The 22018-nt window shown below is 35.4% G+C and overlaps 1 protein-coding gene across 2 annotated transcripts in view; it reads left to right on the forward strand.

Annotated features, from left to right (window-relative positions):
* valopa (vertebrate ancient long opsin a) overlaps positions 1-20570 on the forward strand; it is a 74167-nt gene extending 53597 nt beyond the window's left edge. Inside the window, exons 5-6 of one of the 2 annotated variants that reach the window (XM_051922435.1) lie at positions 13268-13373; positions 19868-20570. In XM_051922435.1, the coding sequence (XP_051778395.1) occupies positions 13268-13373; positions 19868-19896 (135 nt within the window). In that variant the 3' untranslated portion in view covers positions 19897-20570. Of the gene's footprint in view, positions 1-13267; positions 14037-19867 lie in introns of those variants that run through there. The other variant, XM_028792643.2, reaches the window with a different exon arrangement.
* Positions 20571-22018: the final 1448 nt, after the last annotated feature.

Here is a 22018-nt window from a genome sequence, read left to right on the forward strand (position 1 = left end):
CAGAATGGAGTTTTCTCAATCTATTATTTTACTACAATAGATTATAAAGCAGAAGATCTATTTTCTTCTAATGTTCATAATAATCCCACACAATGTGACACTGAAAAGGGATCAATTCTGTGCGGAATGAAGTTAGAAATAGAAATGAAATAGCATTGTTCATTATCTCTAGCAAATAATTAATCTGTTGGAATATAGCCTTCTGTTTTGACTATCAAGTCACCAAACTGGTAAGACTATTATTTTCTTGTATTGTTTTCTTTATCAACTATCTCTACTCTTTTTTTTTTTAATAAACTAAGTTAGATGAATAGATCTGTAATTTTGACATGATTGCTGGTTTTTACAAACTAGTATGTTTATGAACTTTTGGATTCCATGTACCAAAGAAAACTTTCAGTTTTTGTTGATAATATATTTGGTCCATGTCCAAAAGGTTACTCCATAGTTAAAGTGAAACAGAAAAAGTCAAACCAGCTTCAACAAACTTATTTTTTGAACTTTGGAGTCAATTAGTCACAAAGCTTTAAAAATATACATTTTATTAACCCTTTTAATTTTATTTTTTTCAATGTAACTAAGGTTCTGGCTTGCCATAAAATACGTCTAGCAAGTAGTATATCTGGCATTGAATCAAAAGTGTGTTTCTCTGTCATCAAGGGTAGGATTAGAGCCATTATTTTACCTTCGAGTATAGGGAAATGACTCTTGAAATTATTTGTCATACTTAACACCGACAGAGTGTTGTAAAAAGTATTGGTCCCTTTCTAATATCCTCTGCTTTTGCATAGTTTATACAATAAGTGATATCAGACCTTTAGACAAAATGCAATATTGGAGAAAAGGAAACCTGAATGAACACATAATACAGTTCTTAATTCATTAATATCGTTATTTAAGGAATTTATTTATTTTAAGGAAGTTATCCAATGCACCCATCACCCATGTAAAAAAGTGTCCCCATAGTTTTAGTACCTGACTGCAACACCTTTAGCACCAATAATAAAGCTTAACATTTCATGTTGCTACTCTCCCATGAATCCCATTTTTTCTAATCATCTTTCTTATCATGGAGTCATTAACCATGACCTTAGCTGAGATTAGTGAGGCCTATTGTTCTTTGAATGTTCTTCTAAGACCCTCTGTGTCTTCTTGAATAAGTCATCCCTGTGCCCTTGGGGTAATTTTGGAAGGCTGGCCTTTCTTGGGAAGATTCACCACTGTTCCAAATGTTCTTCATTTGGAGATAATGGCTCTCACTATGTATAGTATAGTACAGTATAGTCCCCGAGCCTCAGAAATATCTTTGTTGCTTATTGGTAAATTTCAACAACCTTTTTTTCATGTCTTCTGAAATTTCATTTGATCAAGGTGTATGTTGTTCTTATAGAAAGCCTGTAGTGAGTAGTTCACTCTCGTGGCAGGGGTCAACATAAGGGGAAGTTTAGATTTAACAGGGCAGACTGCAATCAGGTCTAATGGTGTTCAGTCAGCTGAGTCTAATTATCAATTAACTTTGGTAAGCTGTTTCAGTAAATAATTAAGGCGGCTATTACCTTCTGACACAGTCAATACAGGTATTGCATAACTTTATTACGTAAGCAGCAATTTGTAAATGTTATATGTTTACTCTAGTTGGTTTTATCTAATATTACATTATCTCTAAAGATCTGAAGTCATTCATTGTGGCAGGTATACAAAATAGAGAATATCAGAAAGTAGGAGATGCTTTTTAATAAGACTGCATTTTACTGAATTTTACCAAGATGCATGTCATCTTTAAATTTCAAGGACAAATAAAACAAGGGAGTAGAGCCTTTAGCTCCAGGGCTGTCAATTTTTGGAATGATCTACCTGGCAATGTTAGAAAGCTCCCATGATTTTCAGCCTTAAATCAAGTCTAACCACTCTTTACCATAGTTTTGTGATGGCTATTTATATCTATATTTTTAATCATTTATTTTGACTCACTGATGGTGCCATGGTGTATTGTCAGATGTTTATGGCATTCTGCCGTCATTTGTCTGTCCTATGTTTCATTACATTACTCATAATTGGGATCTGGAGCCAAAAGAAAAATTACAAACTAGAAATGTTTTTATTATCAAACATGCTGCAATTATAGGGTCATAGTAGGGGGCAGAATCCATCCTGGTAGCATCAGACATAACACCTTAATTAACTCTAAATAGGGTGCCATTCTGTTGCACTGCACAGACATTCAAACAGCAATGGATGGATGGATACATACATACATTTATACTTACATACATATTTTTTATGTTTAACTTTATGTTTGAGTTTCATATTTTTATTGAATTTAATTTTATATTTTAATGTAACTGTTTTCAATATAGGGTTTAGGGCACTGAGCTGAATAATTGGAGGGTTACAATGTAAGAATCCATTGAACTGAGTATTCATCCCATGCTTTAAATATATCTGGAAGTTATAATAGGGCCAATGAAGAATGAACAAGCTTCTACTAACTCATCAGATGTGTCAACAACAACTGAAAGGTGGCACTTGTAAAATAATTAATTTGGATAATTATTACATTGAGGCAATTACATACTAGTACTAATTCTTTTAAAAGGAAAATTATTTTGAATGCCATGGATAGTAAAACCTACAGGTTTTTGGAGTGACACTATGGCAAGTCTTCTTAATTTGACTGTGTTAAAAGTTAAAACATTAGATTTTTTAAAATTCATCTAATTTTCTACTGATCATTCCGGGATTTCCCTCACTACACTAGCACAACTGAATATTAACTGTATTTCAGATAAAATAAAAGGGAAAATCAATACTTTTCAGCACTTTTGTGATAGTTTTGTTTGGATTGGCTCTACAGCTTTTTCTGTGCATATGTGAAAAAAATGGTGTGTCTGTGGTCATAGTGGTAAGGTTTCAGCTTGATAAGTCAGTTTCCCTTGTTGTTTTCTAGGAATAAACATGGCTAATCCCCTGTTCGTTTGAACTGAAGAAGGGAAGTGATCTGTTATCCACTTTTTATAAGCTCGAAAGATGTTTTGGGACAGAAATCCCTTCATTAGTTTTTCGGAATCCTTGTATGGGCTCGCTTAGTGTTGTCATCAGTAGTGGACATGGACTGGCTTCCACCAGTTTGTTTGTGTTTAACATTGTCCAACAATTTTGAACTTCTTAATCCATCCATAAGCACTCCGTCACAGTAGAACACGGCCTCCACATTGAGCATAAAAAGCTTTCAGAACTGGTACTCTTAATTTCTCAAAATAAAGTGTTATCTTCATTTATCAGTTACACTGATGCAAAAAGAGCCATTATGAGTGCTATAACTCAGAGTCAGTTCTAATTTGTGGGGTTCTTATTTTTATATTCTACACAGTCCACCCAGCCCCCCACTTCACCACTGTTGAAGGACTCTTTCAGTGTGAATCCAGCATTGTGTGGTAGAGCAATCATGCAATTTTTTTTTATTATACTGAGCAAATGAGAAGCTTGTTTCCCGAAATGAAGCATCATCGTAAAAAGTGAACAAGCTAATAAAGGACATGAGTAGAGTACTTGCTACCTTCGCATCCATTTCCCGAAGACCTTCATTATCTGATACAGTATTTAACAAATCTTGGTTTTGGGGAGGGAAAGGAGGTGCTTCAACAAATAAGATAAGCAACACAGGCTGACACCTCCAGAGCTTTTGTGCCTTTCAAAAGTCTGAGAGTGATTTTTACTATAGGACTACCTGATCGGGGTGTCTGGTACCTGCCTCAGGCTTTAAAGAACAGAACTGCAGACAATATACAAATACAAAAGCTGCTTTACATAAAAACTAGGTCAGGTTAGTCCTTAATTTATAAGTGAATGAATGAACTACTTTAGTTAAGAACAACTTTGGGAAGCAATCCTGAATTAACCTCAAGATGAAGTTAACAAAGTATGTGTGTTCAACCATTTCTGAGAAGCTCATCGTACAGCAGTAATATAATCTGTCTGCTATCACCATATACTGCATATGAGAGGAGCAGCTAACGGTCTTGTTTCACTTCTGTGGGATATTATGTATCTTATGATTTGCAACACATAGTACTTTTAAGTATGAAGAATATTGGTGGATCTAACTATATATTTTACAATATTAAAGATGTTCTTCAACATGTGGTAACTTATTCAGTAATTTTAATTTTCTTACGGATACAAGCTGCCCCTGTTCTGCCTGTTGAAGAATTCACTATTTTGATTGTACATTATATCGCCTGTGGTACCCAATATATATATAATTATAAACAGAAATCCTGGAAAGGAAAGCAAAAGCAAGGTTACAATACGTGATCCTCTCGGAAGACATTTTAAAGACCCGCGAGACCAAAGAGACTTGCCACGGTGCAAGACATGCCCTACTTACAAGATAAGACCACGGGCAGAAAAAAAAAATCAGTAGTGTAAAGGCAGTCACGCAGCACACACAGCTCCATGGCTCTCAGTGCATATAAAGTGTATAAGGTCAATACAGTAGAAATTAAATGAACAGGGCAGAAATTAAATGTTGACGACTAAACGAAGAAGAAAGAAAAGCGCGGAGAACAAAGACCCAAAAGCGGTGGAGAGATAAAAATGCTAAAAAGAAATACAATAATCTAGGTGCAAATTTAGAAAATAAGGAAAGTGATAATCAGCCCGGAACAAGTGGAACTGAAAACAAAGCACGTCCAATAGGGCTCAGAATTAAAAGATTAGAACTTCATAAACGGGAGCAGCGTTATACGTCCTGCAAGAAAGAGATTTAACCACGCCCGGGCCGGAAATAAAGGACAATTATTGTTTTTACAACGTCACGCGAGACAAGGCAGTGAGCCATCATTTAAAACAAGTCCACAGACATCTAACTAAGCAGTTGTTGGATTGCTTTTGGCAGACACGCACAATGTGCTCCCAGCTCTTAAAACAACGACATGCGACAATCAGAACAGGCAGATCGCCAGCAGGTTGAAGCCTTTTTTGTTTTAATTGACTGATAGGTCCGATTGAGGGGGGGTGGAGTACAGCATGGAAGACTGATAGCGGGGTACTGATTGATGCGGTAAGGGGAAGGCGAGACCCAGGGGAGGAGGGGTCGGAGAGGGTGCTAGACAGTTGTGTTTGGGGTTACGAAGTCGGCAATTGTTCAAGTAAAACTTTTGTGACACTTTATTATGTCAGTCGCTACAGTATCAAAAAAAAAAAGACAGCAAAGATCTCATTAGTGCAAACAAAATGTAATTAATCACCAAAAGAGATCGTGATATGCCATTCGTATTAAAATGTTTACAGTTTACCATGAGAATAGCTTTTGCTATGACAATTAACAAATCACAGGGACAACCATTAGAAAATGTCGAATTATTTATTAGAGAAACAGAAACAATATTCACTCACGGGCGATTATATGTTGTGTTGTCACAATGTATCTCCAAAAACGGATTCAAAATTCTATGCGATCTTGAAGAAAAGGTAATTCCAAATATTGTTTTTAATAAACCTTTAAAGTAAAAAGTGCAACTAATGAAACTGAAACAATTCCAAAGAAAAAAAAAGCTTTTAAAATTGTATATCCGATTAACCAAACAGCGGCACGGTGGTGAAGTGGGTAGCGCTGCTGCCTCACAGTTAGGAGACCTGGGTTCGCTTCCCTGGTCCTCCCTGCGTGGAGTGTACATGTTCTCGCCGTGTCTGCGTGGCTTTCCTCCGGGTGCTTCTTCCCACAGTCCAAAGACATGCAGGTTGGGTGGACTGACGATTCTAAATGGTCCCTAATGTGTGCTTGGTATGTGTGTGCGAGCCCTGCGATGGGCTAGCACCCTGCTCGGGGTTTGTTTCCTGCCTTGTGCCCTGTGTTGGCTGGGATTGGCTCCAGCAGACCCCAGTGACCCTGTAGTTAGGATATAGCAGGTTGGATGATGGATGGATGGATTAACCAAACACAGGGGTTGGCGAGCGAAGCGAGCAGGGGGCAGAGCCCCCTAGTATATACTGTATAAAAATCCAACGTCTGTCTGTCTGTCTGTCTGCTTGCTTCTCACGAGTGTACTACTTATCGGATTTAGATCGTGTTTTTTTCTAGAATTAGCTTCAACATTCCGGTTGATTTTGCGACTTCTATCATCAGGCTAAGAATAATAGTTTGTTTGCAGGAGCGTTATATTTGCGCTAATCCGAGACATAGCCTGGGGGAGGGGGAAGCATGACGTCAGGAGTGGGGAGACGGTCTACCTCTGCGTTTTGGAGCGTAACTTGCCTCAGCTTAGCTAGCACTACCTTTTTGTTTATTGACTTTTAAAGTTTGTCCTTCTTCACTACTACACGGACAGAGCTGCGGGAACAGCTAGTATATACTGTATATATATATATATATATGTGTGTATACAATGTAAAAAAAATGCATCTCATGTAAAATATATCACAAATAATTGCTCAAGTAATATTTAATGTAGAATAGTGTGTTATATACGCTAGTATTGTACTCCCATGATAAACCTGGCTTAAGCAGAATGAATGCTACTAAAAATCATTTGCTATATTATAGCCATTATTAATGTGTAGAAGCCTTTCTTGAAACTCCATCCATTCATTTTGTAATTCACCTTGTCCCAGATCATCGAGAGCCACCACCTGTCATGGTACAAGGTGGGAATTACCTGTGGTTAGAGAGAAGTACATTTCATGGCATACCAAACACACCTGCATTCACTCACTCCATACAAGTGGAGAATATTTAGACTGGAGAGCTCTTGATCTCAGGATTCAAACCCAGTTGTTTGGTGCTATAAGGCTTCGACTTTAACAATTACAGCAATATGCAATTCTTAAATCTGTTAAGGCTTAAAAAATCACAGGATCTCTGCTGGAATATACTAACCACTTTGCAATTTAGTGTAACATGCATTCACCTAAGCATGCTTTAATCTGCTAATGCACTTCTTTCTGTTCATTCCCCTAGCATACATAATTCAATAATTCACATAATGGAATCTAACACAATAACTAGGGTCCCACTTTGAAAAGCAATTTTAGTAGAACTATAGATAATATAAGCAAACCGTACCTGCCACTTACTACTAGCAGTCGGCAGATTTTTTAGAATGGAGAAATTTTTATTTAAATAAACTAAGTTAGTAGAGAAAGGGCTCTCCAGAAATGTGAATTCAATTTTCTTTTTTTTTTTTTCAACATGCATTGTATACATTTAATGCTACCGGTGAAAATAAGACTTTTTCTGAGGAAACTAATAGGCAGTTCTTTAAGATATTCACATCAAAGTAACAGGCTGCATGAATAGTGTGTCTTAAATAGAATATCGTGCAGGACAGATTTCTTTGTTTATTTTCCTTGAATTTGAGACTAGATGGTACTGTATTTTAATTCATACATATTGGTGCAGAGTACATCTCCACATATAAGTGGAACTTGTTTCACAACAACCAAAGTACTTTTTTATTTTCTAAACACAGACAGCACAATATTGAACAGACAATATATGGTCTTGGGTGGCAGAGTAACTTTATCCTGAAATGTATTTCATAGTTCAGGTTGTTTGATTTTGGTGAGTTCTTTATAGTAACTTGTTCTTATGAGATATCAGGACATAAAAATCAAATCTTTCATATAGCTGCTTGCTCTAGTAGAAATTCTATATGACAAAAAAGTACCTTATTTTATATAATACATTTTGTTCAGCGATTTATTGGTTAGGAAAATGCATAGAAACCAAAAGATAAAACAAAATCATACTTTCAAATGTACATTTGGCAACAAAGGAGTCTGTTCTGAAAAAGTAGTAAATATGATCTCTGAAGATATGGTGAAAAATATATTTTCTGGGGCATAACATTAAAGTACTTCATTCCCAATTGAAAGTATACTGGTCTCTGATGAATGTACACATCAGTGAGCTCCTGGAGTGTGAGTACATCAAAGAAACAGCTACTAAAACTTTAAACACGAAGGAATATAAACATAATACAAATCTTGGAAGTAAACATTTAACTGATATACTACTTCTCTTGTTCTATTAAAAAAAAGTAATATTTAAACACACACACACACACACACACGCACACACACACGCACACGCACACACACACACACACACACACACACACACACACACATATATATATTAATCTACTCTGTATATATAAAATCCTAAGCCTAAAAGTGCAACAATTTTGTGTGACGTTTTTTGTCACGCTTTAAATCAGGCTTATTTTAAAACTTGCATATATATGTTTGGTATCATTCTTTTCAGAATTTATTGAACTTTAATGTGATGTTGTTAGCTTTTCATATTCCGTTTTTAAATTATAAACTAAAAAATATCAAGAACTCATGTCCCGCGAGATGAGACTTTTGTGCTAAAAGATTTAACCATGCCCGTGGCCAGAAATAAAAGACAAAGAGTAGGACAGCTGATGTACAGGCTTTTAAATGTTCAAAGTGCCACACAAGATGCAGATCACACAGCACGGCAACAGCAGCAAGCCAGCAGCTGATCGAGCAAAAAGGAGGTAAAACAAAAAAACAGTATTTGTTTCCCATTGTATCACCATTTAAGAGGGGGTTTCGGAGGAGCGACCGCATCTCCTTGGGGTGCGTTCAGCCCCCCCTTTACAACGCGAACATCAGAAACTTGAAGTGGCTGAACAACGTGAGGAGTATATCTGTATACCCATCTGTAGATTAATTGTTCTTATATAAAATAAATTAACATATACTTTTCCCATTAGAAACATGTAAAGCTTTTACTGTTTTGCAGAACTTCTGTATTGATCATAAACTTACATTTTCATTTATGAGAAATTACAATTTGCGGAGCATATATGTGCACTGTTTATAGATTAATATCTCATATATATTGTTATTAAGCAAGGGTTCTGTTTCTCTAACCAATAATCTCGAGAGACAAGTGCAAGTAAAACCATTACGTTCCCTGAGCAGTGTTCCCTCACATGCCGTATACATTCAGACGAAATGCATCAACAAAACGCGTGCAGTACGTATGCAACATCGTCTCCAGTGACTCTTTCCAAGTTTGCTAGATGAATGCAGCTCTGATAGGTTTTCTCATGTGGATCCCCTTATATATCAATGAAATGGAGCGCCTGATATTCCAGGCAACCAGGCAACAGTGCGGCGCACACTGCAGGCGACTGGGAGAACATTTAACAGGCTGGGACTGGGAACAGTGGTGGTCCCTGATAAGCAGCCCTTCTGCCAGGTTTTACTCGTCTGGAGTCTAAATCAGGCAAGACACAGATGAGTTTAGTGATTTGTTTTCTCCAAATTAAGTAGATAGATAGATAGATAAGTAGATAGATAGATAGATAGATAGATAGATAGATAGATAGATAGATAGATAGATAGATAGATAGATAGATCTTTATTTGTCCCCAAGGGATTTTTGTTTAAACAAGCTCTTTAGATAAATAAATAAATCAATCATATTAGATTTTAATAATGTTAAGAAAAACAAAATATAGTGCAGTGCTAAAGTAGCACAAACTCTTCTTTGGATCCACCATTAGTTACCCATTTAACAAAAGCATTTTTTGTTTACAAATAAAGTTGACTTGTTTTTGCATAAGTGTGTACAGTTCTTATATAAAATAATCACTTGGCTTCTTCCTTGTTGACTGTGCAAGACATGACATGGTAATCAAGAATAGTCTGCTATAGAGATCTGTGTAGAAATTCAGTGTTCAGGTCTCATATGAATTGAAGCACTTACCTTTGCAGAAGAAATTCCATATACTGACACTGATTACATTTTTTTTTTATTCACTAAAATTATAACCATTAGTTCTTCAAGCATATTGTAAAAAAGTTAAAAGAATAGTACACCCAAAAATATTTTTTATAAGTTTTTATTTGATATAGTTTTAAGGAGGGTTAGGAAAAAAATTTAATCTCATATTTTCATACAGAGTGAGAATTTTTTTATGATATTATGAAACAAAATGGTGATCTGTGCTGTCCAAAAAGATCAATGGAAAAAAATATTTAATTTATTTGTATCGCATAATCCACATGTCCGTTATTCAGTCGTATACTCAACATGTGCAAAACACATGCATTTTTTGCTAAAATATTATTAATACTTCAGGAAAAAGCTGAATACAATGTAAACATGAAAGGAACATTCCTATAATTTTATGCTATGGAATTGAAAACAGCACTCTTACCAGATGAATTAACAGGAAAGGCAGGTCTTCAGTTCAAAAGTATTTCTGAGAATGTGCCTTTCTTGTTTACACTGTACGCTGTTTTCCCTGAAGTATTACTAAAATTTTAGCAAGAAAATTCTATGTGTTTTGCACATAGAGAGCATTTGAATGGAGTGCAGACAAGTGTATTATGCGACGTGAGTCATGTGAGAATTTTTGTCTTTTTTTCAATGGATGTTTTTCACATCAATTGCACTTGGACAGAAAAGGACCCCATTACATTTCATTGTATCATAAACACTTTTTCTTTCATTCTGCGTGAAAATAACACATTAAACATTTTTCTTGGCCATCGCTACAATTTACATGAGGTAAGTAAAATATCAAAAAAGTATATAATTTTTAGGTGGAGTATTCCTTTAAAATCTGACAAGGAATGTGTGCTTAGATATACAAATTGTAAAAGACATGGGATAGGAAGGGTTTATGCATTTTTGAGCTTTGTTTTCTTTAAATCTCTTTTCATTATGCATTTAGGTTTCTCTTTTTTTGCTCCAGATTCTTAAGTATCTCCTAAAGATCCTTTGTCAATTAGTAATACCTGCATTAATAAAACAAGGGTAAAAGCCAATTCCTTTTTTCAGTGGGATTGTCTAGTAGAATCTGATCCTTTCTCAGTCAGTTGTCGCTGTCATGTGGCTCTAGTCACGGAGTTTGACTCGGAGAGATCACACAGTGTTTTGAACTGGTTATTGAGAATGTTAAAGGATTGTGTACCAAAGCACAAGAGGTCTGCATACAATGTAATCTCAGCTTTTGGTCGTTCCTTTCAGATAATACATTTATAATGACATTTTCTATTAATCAAACATCCTGTAAATATGGTTTGATAAAAAAAATGTATTGATAACTTCAATACAATTAATTCTTACATTTGACCTAAAAACAAAAAAAATCTTTTATGTAAAGAATAAAGATGAACCTAAATGTCATTCCATAAGAAGACGACAAACTTTAAGAATGATTCCATAATTTGAATGCTTAATTAAGCAATTTTTATTTCTTATATACAGTATGCCCTTCTCAGATACACCATTACAAGATGCTTTACAAAGCAAGCAAATTTCTAGTGGAAATAGCAAGATGATAAAATGTAATCTTTAATTATACCTTTTTATTAGTAAATATGAAGTCCCTAAATTGTGCTCTTTTCTTCTTATTTATCCAGCTCTTCTTTGATGATTTATACAGGCACCTGAGTAAAGGAAATAATAGAAATATGAGATAAGATTACTTACGATCTTTAATAATAAAAAGAACTAATTTCTATTTGGTAGGAAGATACTGGGTGGCATCTTGGCAACATGGTTAATGCTGCTGCCCCAAAGGTCTAACAATCTGGATTTAGATCTCAGCCCATTAACTGTTTATGTGAAACTTGCACATGCTCTGTCTGTCAGTATAGGTTTTTTTTTCAGGGGCTACTCTCACTGCAACTTGCTGCTGCAGCCTGTAATGCAGGGGTCTTCATGTTTGGTCCTGGAGGGCCGAAGTGACTTCAGGATTTTTTTTTGTACTCAGTTCCTTAATTTGAAACCAACTGTTGATGCTGATGCAGTTATTGTTCAAGCAGAATTTTGGTACTACAGTTTAGTCCACTCACTTGTTATGATTTTGAATATTTCATTGTTTTCTTAGTTGTAAATATCTGCATTCACTGTTTTGATGGTCTTTGCTTTCTTAACCAGCTACCATTTAACAACGAGATGCAAGTAACAAAGCAAGTAAGAGTTTACCACCACACTTGATCCCATTTACAATTGTGTGTGTTCACCATGAAGTTTCAGTAAAATATCTGGAATAAAATTGAGGACAATAAGTGAATGAGTGAACATTAATGACGTTTCCTGGACCAGAAATCATTTCGATGATATTCTCTGAAAATAAAAATATATAGTATAACAATGAAAGCAGGTTCTATTTTCAATAAACATTGACTTCTTATTAACAAATTAGGTTGAAACAAAAACCTTGAGTCACTGCAGCCCTCTCGGACCAAACCTGAAGACCCCTGCTGTAATGGAATAAGCTAGGACAGTGAAACAGATGGAGAGGTGGAGATATGCTCTAGAGAGGAGAGGAATGAAGGTCAGTAGGAACAAGACAGAATACATGTGTGTAAATGAGAGGGAGGTCAGTGGAATGGTGAGGATGCAAGGAGTAGAGTTGGTGAAGTTGGATGAGTTTAAATACTTGGGATCAACAGTACAGAGTAATGGGGATTGTGGAAGAGAGGTGAAGAAGAAAGTGCAGGCAGGGTGGAATGAGTGGAGAAGAGTGTCAGGAGTGATTTGTGACAGACGAGTATCAGCAAAAGTGAAAGGGAAGGTAGTGAGACCAGTTATGTTATATGGGTTGGAGACGGTGGCACTGACCAGAAAGCAGGAGACAGAGCTGGAGGTAGCAGAGTTAAAGATGCTATGATTTGCACTGGGTGTGACGAGGATGGACAGGATTAGAAATGAGTACATTAGATAGTCAGCTCAAGTTGGACGGTTGGGAGACAAAGTCAGAGAGGTGAGATTGTGTTGGTTTGGACATGTGCAGAGCAGAGATGCTGGATATATTGGGAAAAGGATGTTAAAGATAGAACTGTCAGGCAAGAGGAAAAGAAGAAAGCCTAAGAGAAGGTTATGGATGTGGTGAGAGAGGACATGCAGGTGATGGGTGTAACAGAACAAGATGCATAGGACAGAAAGATATGGAAAAAGATGAAGTGCTGTGGCTTTGCTCCTTAAAAACATACAATTTAAAAGGCATATTTAAAGATTTTTTTTATATGTGCATACACTCTAAAATAATATGATGACCCTTCAGTTAGCAGTGCAGTTTTACAGTACCTGAGGGAATATCTTTGTGTACCTTTCATGTGGCAGGAAGTCTGGTACCATAGCCCAGAAAGCTACTGTCAGGTTAAAGTGTGCATCTAAGGACCTGTAGTATTATGTGCATATTAACTATCAAGTTTACTTTTTCCACATGAAAAATGTGTATTAATGTGTTTTTTTCCCTTTTTTCAACTTCAGTTTAGGAAATGTTTAATACAACTCTTTCATTGCAACAATGATGCAATAGACTTAAATTTTAACCAGACTACGGAGAGAGGTGGTATCACCGCTGGAACCAATGAAGGTGAGATGTCTACAATTGCAGCCCGTTTTGCCAAAAGCGCTGTTGAAAAAACACTAGAAGAGGCAAGCAGACATAGTTCTCTCTCTCAGTTGCCTGTCGCTGAAAATAAAGTTTGTCCAATGTAAATAAGTGTTGTGGACTTCTGAAGATTACTTACTTCTACTGACTCCCATCCCTTTATTCTGCAGCAGCAGCTTGAAAATATATGGCATGATTGTCTAAGCCTACTACACAATTATCTTGTGTTATGTCATAACATTTTTGCTTAACTAACAAAGGTAAAGCCATAACAGCTGTTTTCTGACACAGTATAAGCAGAACATGTTTAAAACTCAAGAAACGTGAAATGATGAAAAGGCAGGCAAAACAGATTCACTTATATATACATCATGCTTATGTTGCATACAGTTTAATTTATTGTGCTGAAGTAATTGAAGTTAAATAACCTAATTAAAAATAGACTTTTTCCAGTCGCTTTCTACTATTAAATTGCTTTGGCTTTATCTTATGCAGTGCCCTTTACTCTGGATATTTAATTACTGAATGGTAAGACTTGAGCTTTATGAAAAAGCAGCTGCTTTTTGAGAAATACAGCAAGCAAAATTATGAATCTGTTTCTTTGAGACAGGGAATGTTATGTATACTTAAACTATGTAAAAGAAGGACAAGAGGCAGAAAAAGGTTTGGGCCACCCCATACAATTGGTACAAAATATGCTGTAAATAAAGCACAAAGTAATCACTAAGGACTGAGTCCATCAGAACTGAAATATACATTGAGAACGAATAGTCTTTCATAGAAGGTTGTTAGGAAGGAGTGTGCTTGCAGGGCTGAAACCAGAAGTGATGTCATGCTGGATCATCTGTAGAAGGTCTGGAGAAGAGAAAAGAGAGAGAGAGAGTTAGTACGCATTGCCACCCCTTTAAGTACAATCACTTAAACCCTTTGTTCTTGACAACTAGAAGTTCATATGTACTGATCATAAGCTAAAAGCCCATTTTAATGAATTTATTACTTACAGTATATGGTACATTAAGAGAAAGTGCTCAGTAAATATGCTGAAATTAGCAATTGGCTGCACTCTATTGGAGTAGCTACTATGAGCTAGTTTTGGTAAAAGTGATAAATAATATGGTAACACTTTAGGTACTGCAAAAATGCATCTGTTACTTATTTGCTTTTCTGTAAAAAGACCTTAAAAAAACCACTTTTGGTCTTCATAACACTTATAAGACATCAGTAGATAGGTTATTCATCTCTGCGCAGTGTGGCTTATTAATATAATGGTAAATGACTTGCTAATATGAAGGATTCACAAGTCTTATACTAAATATGTAGAGAAATGTGTCTCAGTTAAGCCACTTCAGGCCACTCCAAAGTGAAGTTTAGGTAGCAGGTCACATTGCAAAGATGAATAAACACTTTACTGATGTTTTGTAAGTGCTTTTAAGAGCCAAAGAAGGTCTTGTTACCTAGTAGTAAGCGAGTAATAGATACACTTTTGCCATACCTAAACTAAAATGTTACCAATAATACTCTGTATGCATGGTGAGTTAATGACTCACTTCATTGAGTATATAACATACATCAAAGGTTTCCCATAAGGAAAAAACATTTTCTCATATATATAACATTTTACTATAATAGTGACAATAACTAACATGGAAATAAACAATACAATGTTAAGAGTAATTTATTCAAACAATAAATTCAGGCAACTTCTTAGCATAAAAATCACAACTACACCAAAATTAAACCATGCTTCCAAAAAGTCAAACAGACAAACTTTATTTTTCAGCCTGACCTTGTTTTCACCATTATTGTTCATTTACAAAAAAACATTGTTTTTTACATATCTTGTATCGTTATGTAGTTTCAGCATTATGTTTAATTCAGCTAATAGCTTTTTCACTTCAGGTTACTCATTGCCTCTCTTTACTAAATGTGCACTTTTACAAAATGTCTAAATAGCTTGGATTCAAAATACTCTCCCCTCTCCATCTTTCTCTGCCTTTATTTTTTCTCTTGTATTATTTAAGTACTGTTTTGATTTTTTTACGCTTCAGTTCCTGGATGTGTCAAAATTCCATTGAAATTGTATGCCATCATACTTCAGGAGAGGAGGATGATCCCTGGTCCACAAAAATAATAATTAAAAAAAATCACAGGTTTACACTCAGGCTTATTCTCGGGACATGTATAGAATACCTCTTTGATAACTGTGCAGGGGTGATTTTCCGGAAATGTTCTTTGTTAAATTCATCTTACGATTTCTCCAAACTCTTATTAAGTAATGTAAACTTCTTCGAAATTTAATCACTAATCTGAATTAATCGTTATTCACATAGAGCTGCCCACAAATGCCAGAGGCCACTCATCACATTACAAATAAATTAACTCATGACCTACTCAGGACACTGCTATGTTATACCTAACTCTCAAACTTTTGGAAGGTACACTAGCTGCAAAGTTTGCAGCCTGTACCATTTATCATATTGGTTAGAGCACTTGTTTCCTATTCCCATGATCTATGTTCGAGTCCAGTTGAAGGATGATGAGACGCGTTTTATAACCATAAAAATTAAATTAAGATTACAGCTGCTATTAATATGTTCATAAATTTATTTTCAATTACGTCGATAATCCCTTAATTCAATCTTGTATTAGGTGACAGTGAGTAAGTGCTCTGTGCATACTTGTTAACTCCAGTGAATTCCCAAACTTTGGCAGCAGAGCAGTACAACTGCATGCATGAAGTGGTGTGGGGCACACTCACTCTAGGAATCTGGAAGGTGCACTTTCAGTGCTTACACAAATAATTGTTGGAACTTAGATTTTCACCTCAATGATCTGGTGCTGTTATTTTATTGTTAATGTATTATACTGCACAAATTGCAGTGCAGGCTGGCATATACCTAACCAATGAACAGGTAGAAGACAATGATGAGGAAACAGAGGAAGAAAACCTTGCAATTCAGTTACATGGGGAGAGAAGACAAGAACTTCATGAGGCAGGTTTGAATCACAAATGTTTAAATTTGATCTCTGTAACTATCGTGTTTGTGATTTGCAGTGTTTGTTATATAATGTATTAATTCTGTTTTTATTGTCACATCAACAAATACACTGCATACTCATGAGTTGTGTTTCCATTCAATTCAAAAGTCATTGTCTTTTCTGCAATTGTTTTATTGACAGTTTTAAACATTTATATGTACCATTGGTTGTAATAATGAAAAATGTACTTGATGTTTAGTGTATGAGTCATTTGTTGATTTTTTGACTGGTGACTGTCTCTTTAAATTGTGGATAATGAAACCCTTCAGGAAACATACTTTACTCACATCCTATCTTTAGTTTTTTCTTTATTCACGGAAGTGGATCATTCAGGAAATCCACCTCAGATCAATGGACAACCGTAATTTCCTAAAAAAGGAGAGCAAATAAATTTTATTGAATACATTTTACCTTATTGAGGCTATGCAATGGGTATTTAGCATATCATAATTTATTATTAGTAGGGAATATATATCAAAATCATAAACTGCTTTGAGTGTGCATTCCACAATATTGACACTTACCTCAGAAAAGGGCCAATAATGAGCAGACCATTAACAATAGCACATGTTGGAAATATCAAGTCTTTGGAATAAAATCCATTGATTTTGTTTTTATAATAGTCTTTTATCAATAAATGATTATTTTAAGCTGAAAGGATATTAAACAGGGGCGGCACGGTGGCGCAGTGGGTAGCGCTGCTGCCTCGCAGTTGGGAGACCTGGGGACCTGGGTTCGCTTCCCAGGTCCTCCCTGCGTGGAGTTTGCATGTTCTCCCCGTGTCTGCGTGGGTTTCCTCCGGGCGCTCCGGTTTCCTCCCACAGTCCAAAGACATGCAGGTTAGGTGGATTGGCGATTCTAAATTGGCCCTAGTGTGTGCTTGGTGTGTGGGTGTGTTTGTGTGTGTCCTGTGGTGGGTTGGCACCCTGCCCGGGATTGGTTCCTGCCTTGTGCCCTGTGTTGGCTGGGATTGGCTCCAGCAGACCCCCGTGACCCTGTATTCGGATTCAGCGGGTTGGAAAATGGATGGATGGATGGATATTAAACAGTATTTTACAATAGTTTGTTTAACCTTCATTGTAGTGTTGTGCAATATTTTTGATATTATAATAAAAAACAATACTATTTTATATCAGACAATTCTCTTACATTGTGTTCACTGTATATGTAATATATTGCAATTAGGAGCAGGGCAGCAAAGTGAACTAATATCTCAAATTCAATTTACAAATTCTTTTAGTACTAGGGTGTTGTACTGTGTTAGCCATTATGAATGTAGAGAAAAGCCAAGCAAAATGACACCTTTTATTGGCTAACTAAAAAGATTACAATATGCAAGTTTTCGAGGCAACTCAAATTTACATCTTGCCTGAAGAAGGGGCCTGAGTTGCCTCGAAAGCTTGCATATTGTAATCTTTTTAGTTAGCCAGTAAAAGGTGTCATTTTGCTTGGCTTTTCTCCAAATTCTTTTACAATTTTTTCTCTTTTTTTTCTACACATAAAAAACTGTAAGAAGAGCAGATGTATTTTCTTGGATATTCCGTCTATCAGACAATTGCCCTGTTGCTCTTTCTTCAGGTTGATCAGCAACAAAAATGACCAATGCCATACCTTTCAGCTTCAAAGAGCAAAAAATCCTCTATCTCTCTCTCTTCTAACATATTATTTGGGATTAGCTGGATTTCCCTTCTTTTTAGTCATTTAATTCTGACTCCCTGGTCACATAGCCTAACTTTATTTTAATGCTCCCACAACATATACTGTAAAAGATTAAGCATCCAAAAACAACATAAACATTATAATATATCTCTCTATTATATTAAAAAAATCCTGAGCAGGGGGCAAAGCCCCCTAGTTTTATATATATAGTATTCATATACAGTGGCTCCATTTCTTGCATCTGATACTTTAGACCCTGCTCAATTGTGCAAAGCCCCTGATTATTTTTCAGGAATATACAAGAATAATATTGTTAAGTTCCTAATGTTTTTATCTATTCTATTTGATTGAGCCCCTATTCATAGTGCGAAAAGTCAAGGGGGAACCCTTCCCCCACTGCTATTCGAACTCATATGTTGGATAGACAGTCATGCAACTTCAAGAGGGCCTCCCCTTCCTCTTCGAATTTATATATCGGATAGATGACTGGATAGATTACTTCAAGTATTGATTTTTTTATCTCAGTTATCTAGGTAAGTCTGCACACAAAAATCAAAGAGGGGCTGGTCATATATAATGGTATTTCTGAAGGTATGGAGGTACTTCTGTGCATATAGTGTGTGTTTTAATATTTTAGAATAATACCCCTTTCTAAACCACATTTCATGTCTTCCTCTTGCTTCATGTTGTACTTTTCCGTCTCTCTCAAAAATTTTGACCCTCCTCTGTTCCAGTGAGCATTTTTTTTTCTTACTGCATGTTCTGCTCAGGGAGTAGACTTTGTCAGGTTGACGTCAGTTCTGCAGTTAATGTGGACCTAAAAGGTTCCAGTGTCACTAGACTGCAGTGCCCTTTGTCATTCTTTGCTACCAAATTACTTACCCAGTATTGGCCAGGAAGAATCTTAATACACACACTTCCATGCTCTTAGCCCTCATTCTGATCTTGGCACTCCTAGAGAATTCCCTTTAACGTCACACTTTGCATCAATGGAACTTACCTTCCCCTGCAGCATGTAGAGATGCTTTCCATTCTGCAGTGTGGATTATGCTTTCTGTTGAAGTCAGACTTCTTGAGTGGCCTTTTCTCTGTCCTGTGTTTTATTTTGTCTTTGTTCTTGTTACCATTTCTAGCTTTACAATCCCCATCAATACATTTAATTATATTATTGGATATGAAAAAATAATGTGGATACATGCAATAGATTGCTTTTGCATGAACTGCATTGAGACCTCTTGCAAAATTCATTGTGATCCTTTTCACTTTCTTACAAAAATATTTACTACAGTATGACTATAATTTCTGTCCACTACATATTTAAAGGTTTGTATATCTACCCTATATTACAATAGAAGTGCACCAATAATGTTTCAATAGTGAAAATGATTATTATAGATTTTATAATACTCTACTAAATATATTTTAATAAATATGTGGTATTTGTTAATGATTATATTTTAGAGAAAGCAAATGGATTTTTTATTTACTGATTATAGTAATTCAAATAAGCTGCTACCTTTGTATTAAACTATATACATTAGCAGAATTTTATGTTACAAATTAAAATTATCTAATGGAAGAAAACACTCAAAAGCCAATACTGTGGATACTTTTTAACTGAATACCATATTATTATATAGAGCTAACTTTTTGTGAATCATGTTATCTAAGATTGCTTAAGCATCTGAGCAACTTCAGAATAAACTGGAGCCAAATTAAAAGGTCTCACTGACTGTATATGGGTTATAAGCACATTTTTTCTCCTTATTTCTTCCTAGGCAATAAAGATTTCATTGATCATTTTTAAGAACACCTGCTAAAAGAAAATGGCAGCAAGATAAAACCTGTCATTTATCATATCAAACGATCTTCATATACAGCACATAAAGTGTGACAAAGGGCACAGCTAAAGAAATTCTTAGTATTATGGCATTCATTTATTATTGATGTGCTGACTGAAGTTTATCCTTTATTATAGACTTGTACGATCTATAATGTCTTGTTTCTTTGTACACCTAAAATAACTTAGAAACAGTAAATAAAGCTTGTTCTTGCCTCCATTCATTTTTCTGCAAGAAATATATTCTAAATTTGATGATAAATCTGTGTACTTTGTTTGACTAGCCATTCAGCTGATGTTATGTCTCTGCTCATTTTCATTACCACTTTCAAAAGCAAAAGCAATCTGTTGTGTCAGTGGAATTTTCTTTTATGAATGATTTGTTCTTTGTTAAATGGTATACTATGTCTTGTGTTAAATTTCTATGTCATTTATTTATTTTTGAAAGCAAAATTGAATTTTTTCCACTCTGGTAAATATTTGCCATGCAATATCCCCTGTGTGTGTTAATGATTAAAAGATTCAAATATAAGATTTTTTTTTTACCTAAAATGTAGTGATTTCTTTATTAAACTTGAAATTGCTTTTCTCATTCACTGCAATTATTATGAAATAAAAATGCTATTTTATGGTCCTAGAAATCAGTATATTTTTTATTAATCATTTTCTGTACTACATTTAACAACTTCACAACCACACTATTCAATAAATAGCAGCATTATCAAAAGAGCTGTTCGGATTTTTTGCTTAAATGCTCACAACTTTCCTATTTTGGCATGCAAAACATATTAAAATCCACTTGTGTGTGCTTTGTAAATATGTTGCTTTAGTGTGCTCAGTGCAAGCCTTTATAAAATAAAGGCTGACTGATAGTTGAAAATACAGTGCTGATCTTCAGATGTAGGCTGCAGCTGAGGCATGAAGAGTATAACACAACAGCACAAACTGCCTGGCTCTAGAGTCATGGACTCTTTTGTAAAAAAAAATTAAACAAATCACTCATTTATCTGTATAACATGCATCTAGACATCATATAGAATTACTGTGTTCCTGTGCTGGGTTACACAAAACTGACATTTAGCAACTACAAGATTAGGAAATGAAAGTGCTAGACTTCTAACAACTTAATTTGGTTTATTTTAAATTTTTGCTCTTGAATGAACTGATATTTCACTTTTTTCTTTTGAATTAGGGCATAGTGATATAATAATGAGTGCTGATTCTTCACAGTGACAGGAAAAATCTTAAATCCACATATTCACTTGATGATATTATTTGCTTTATTGCTTAAATAACGAAGGCTGCAGTCCCAACTGAGTCATAGTTTTTTTGAATAAAATTTATTATGATCTACTTTTATAAGTTTACCGACTTAAATGAGTTTCAGTTAAAGACCTGTTAGAAGTTCACCTCACCCTGTAATGGTGCCTGTTTTCACTGGTGTGTTGGAATAACAAACTAGACTGTTACCACCACTTACATTTGGTTTACCTGCCAATATATAAGAAGTGACCTGCTTCTCCACATCAGAGAACAAGAAGTGTCACCTGCTGTACACTTCAGTTCTTCTCCAAAGTCCTGTGTGGGTTATTTGAGATTTTTTGCTTAATATAAAGAACAATAAGCAAGAATAAATAGTAAAAGACCCTTTTATAAAATAAAGTCTGATATTTTACATGACAATGAATACAGTCTCCTGTGTTTGAATCCTAGACAGTGAGTGTGTACTTTCTTTTTTGTGTTTGTCTTCCTTTGGGTATGGCAAAAATTGTTAATTGACCTTGCATGAATGTGGATTTGTGCACGAGTGAACTCTATTATAGTGACTTGCATTTTATCCTGCAAGGGCAGAATTCAGCCACCACAACCCTGTATTGAATTTAGCATAGAGATTTGGGAGTTAAAAAGAGACGGCTTAAGGAAGAAACCACCATAGAGGAGGAGTAGTTTGGTTTTATGCCATGGAAGGGAACAACTGATACAGTCTTTGCATTGAGAATCATCGAGAAGAACAGAAAGGTTTACATATAGTTTCACTGAGTTGGAGAAAGCTTATGATAAAGTATCATGTCAGGAGATATGGAGGTAC

The sequence above is a fragment of the Erpetoichthys calabaricus genome, chromosome 2, assembly GCF_900747795.2.
Source record: "Erpetoichthys calabaricus chromosome 2, fErpCal1.3, whole genome shotgun sequence".
In the NCBI taxonomy this organism is placed as follows: Eukaryota; Metazoa; Chordata; class Cladistia; order Polypteriformes; family Polypteridae; genus Erpetoichthys; species Erpetoichthys calabaricus.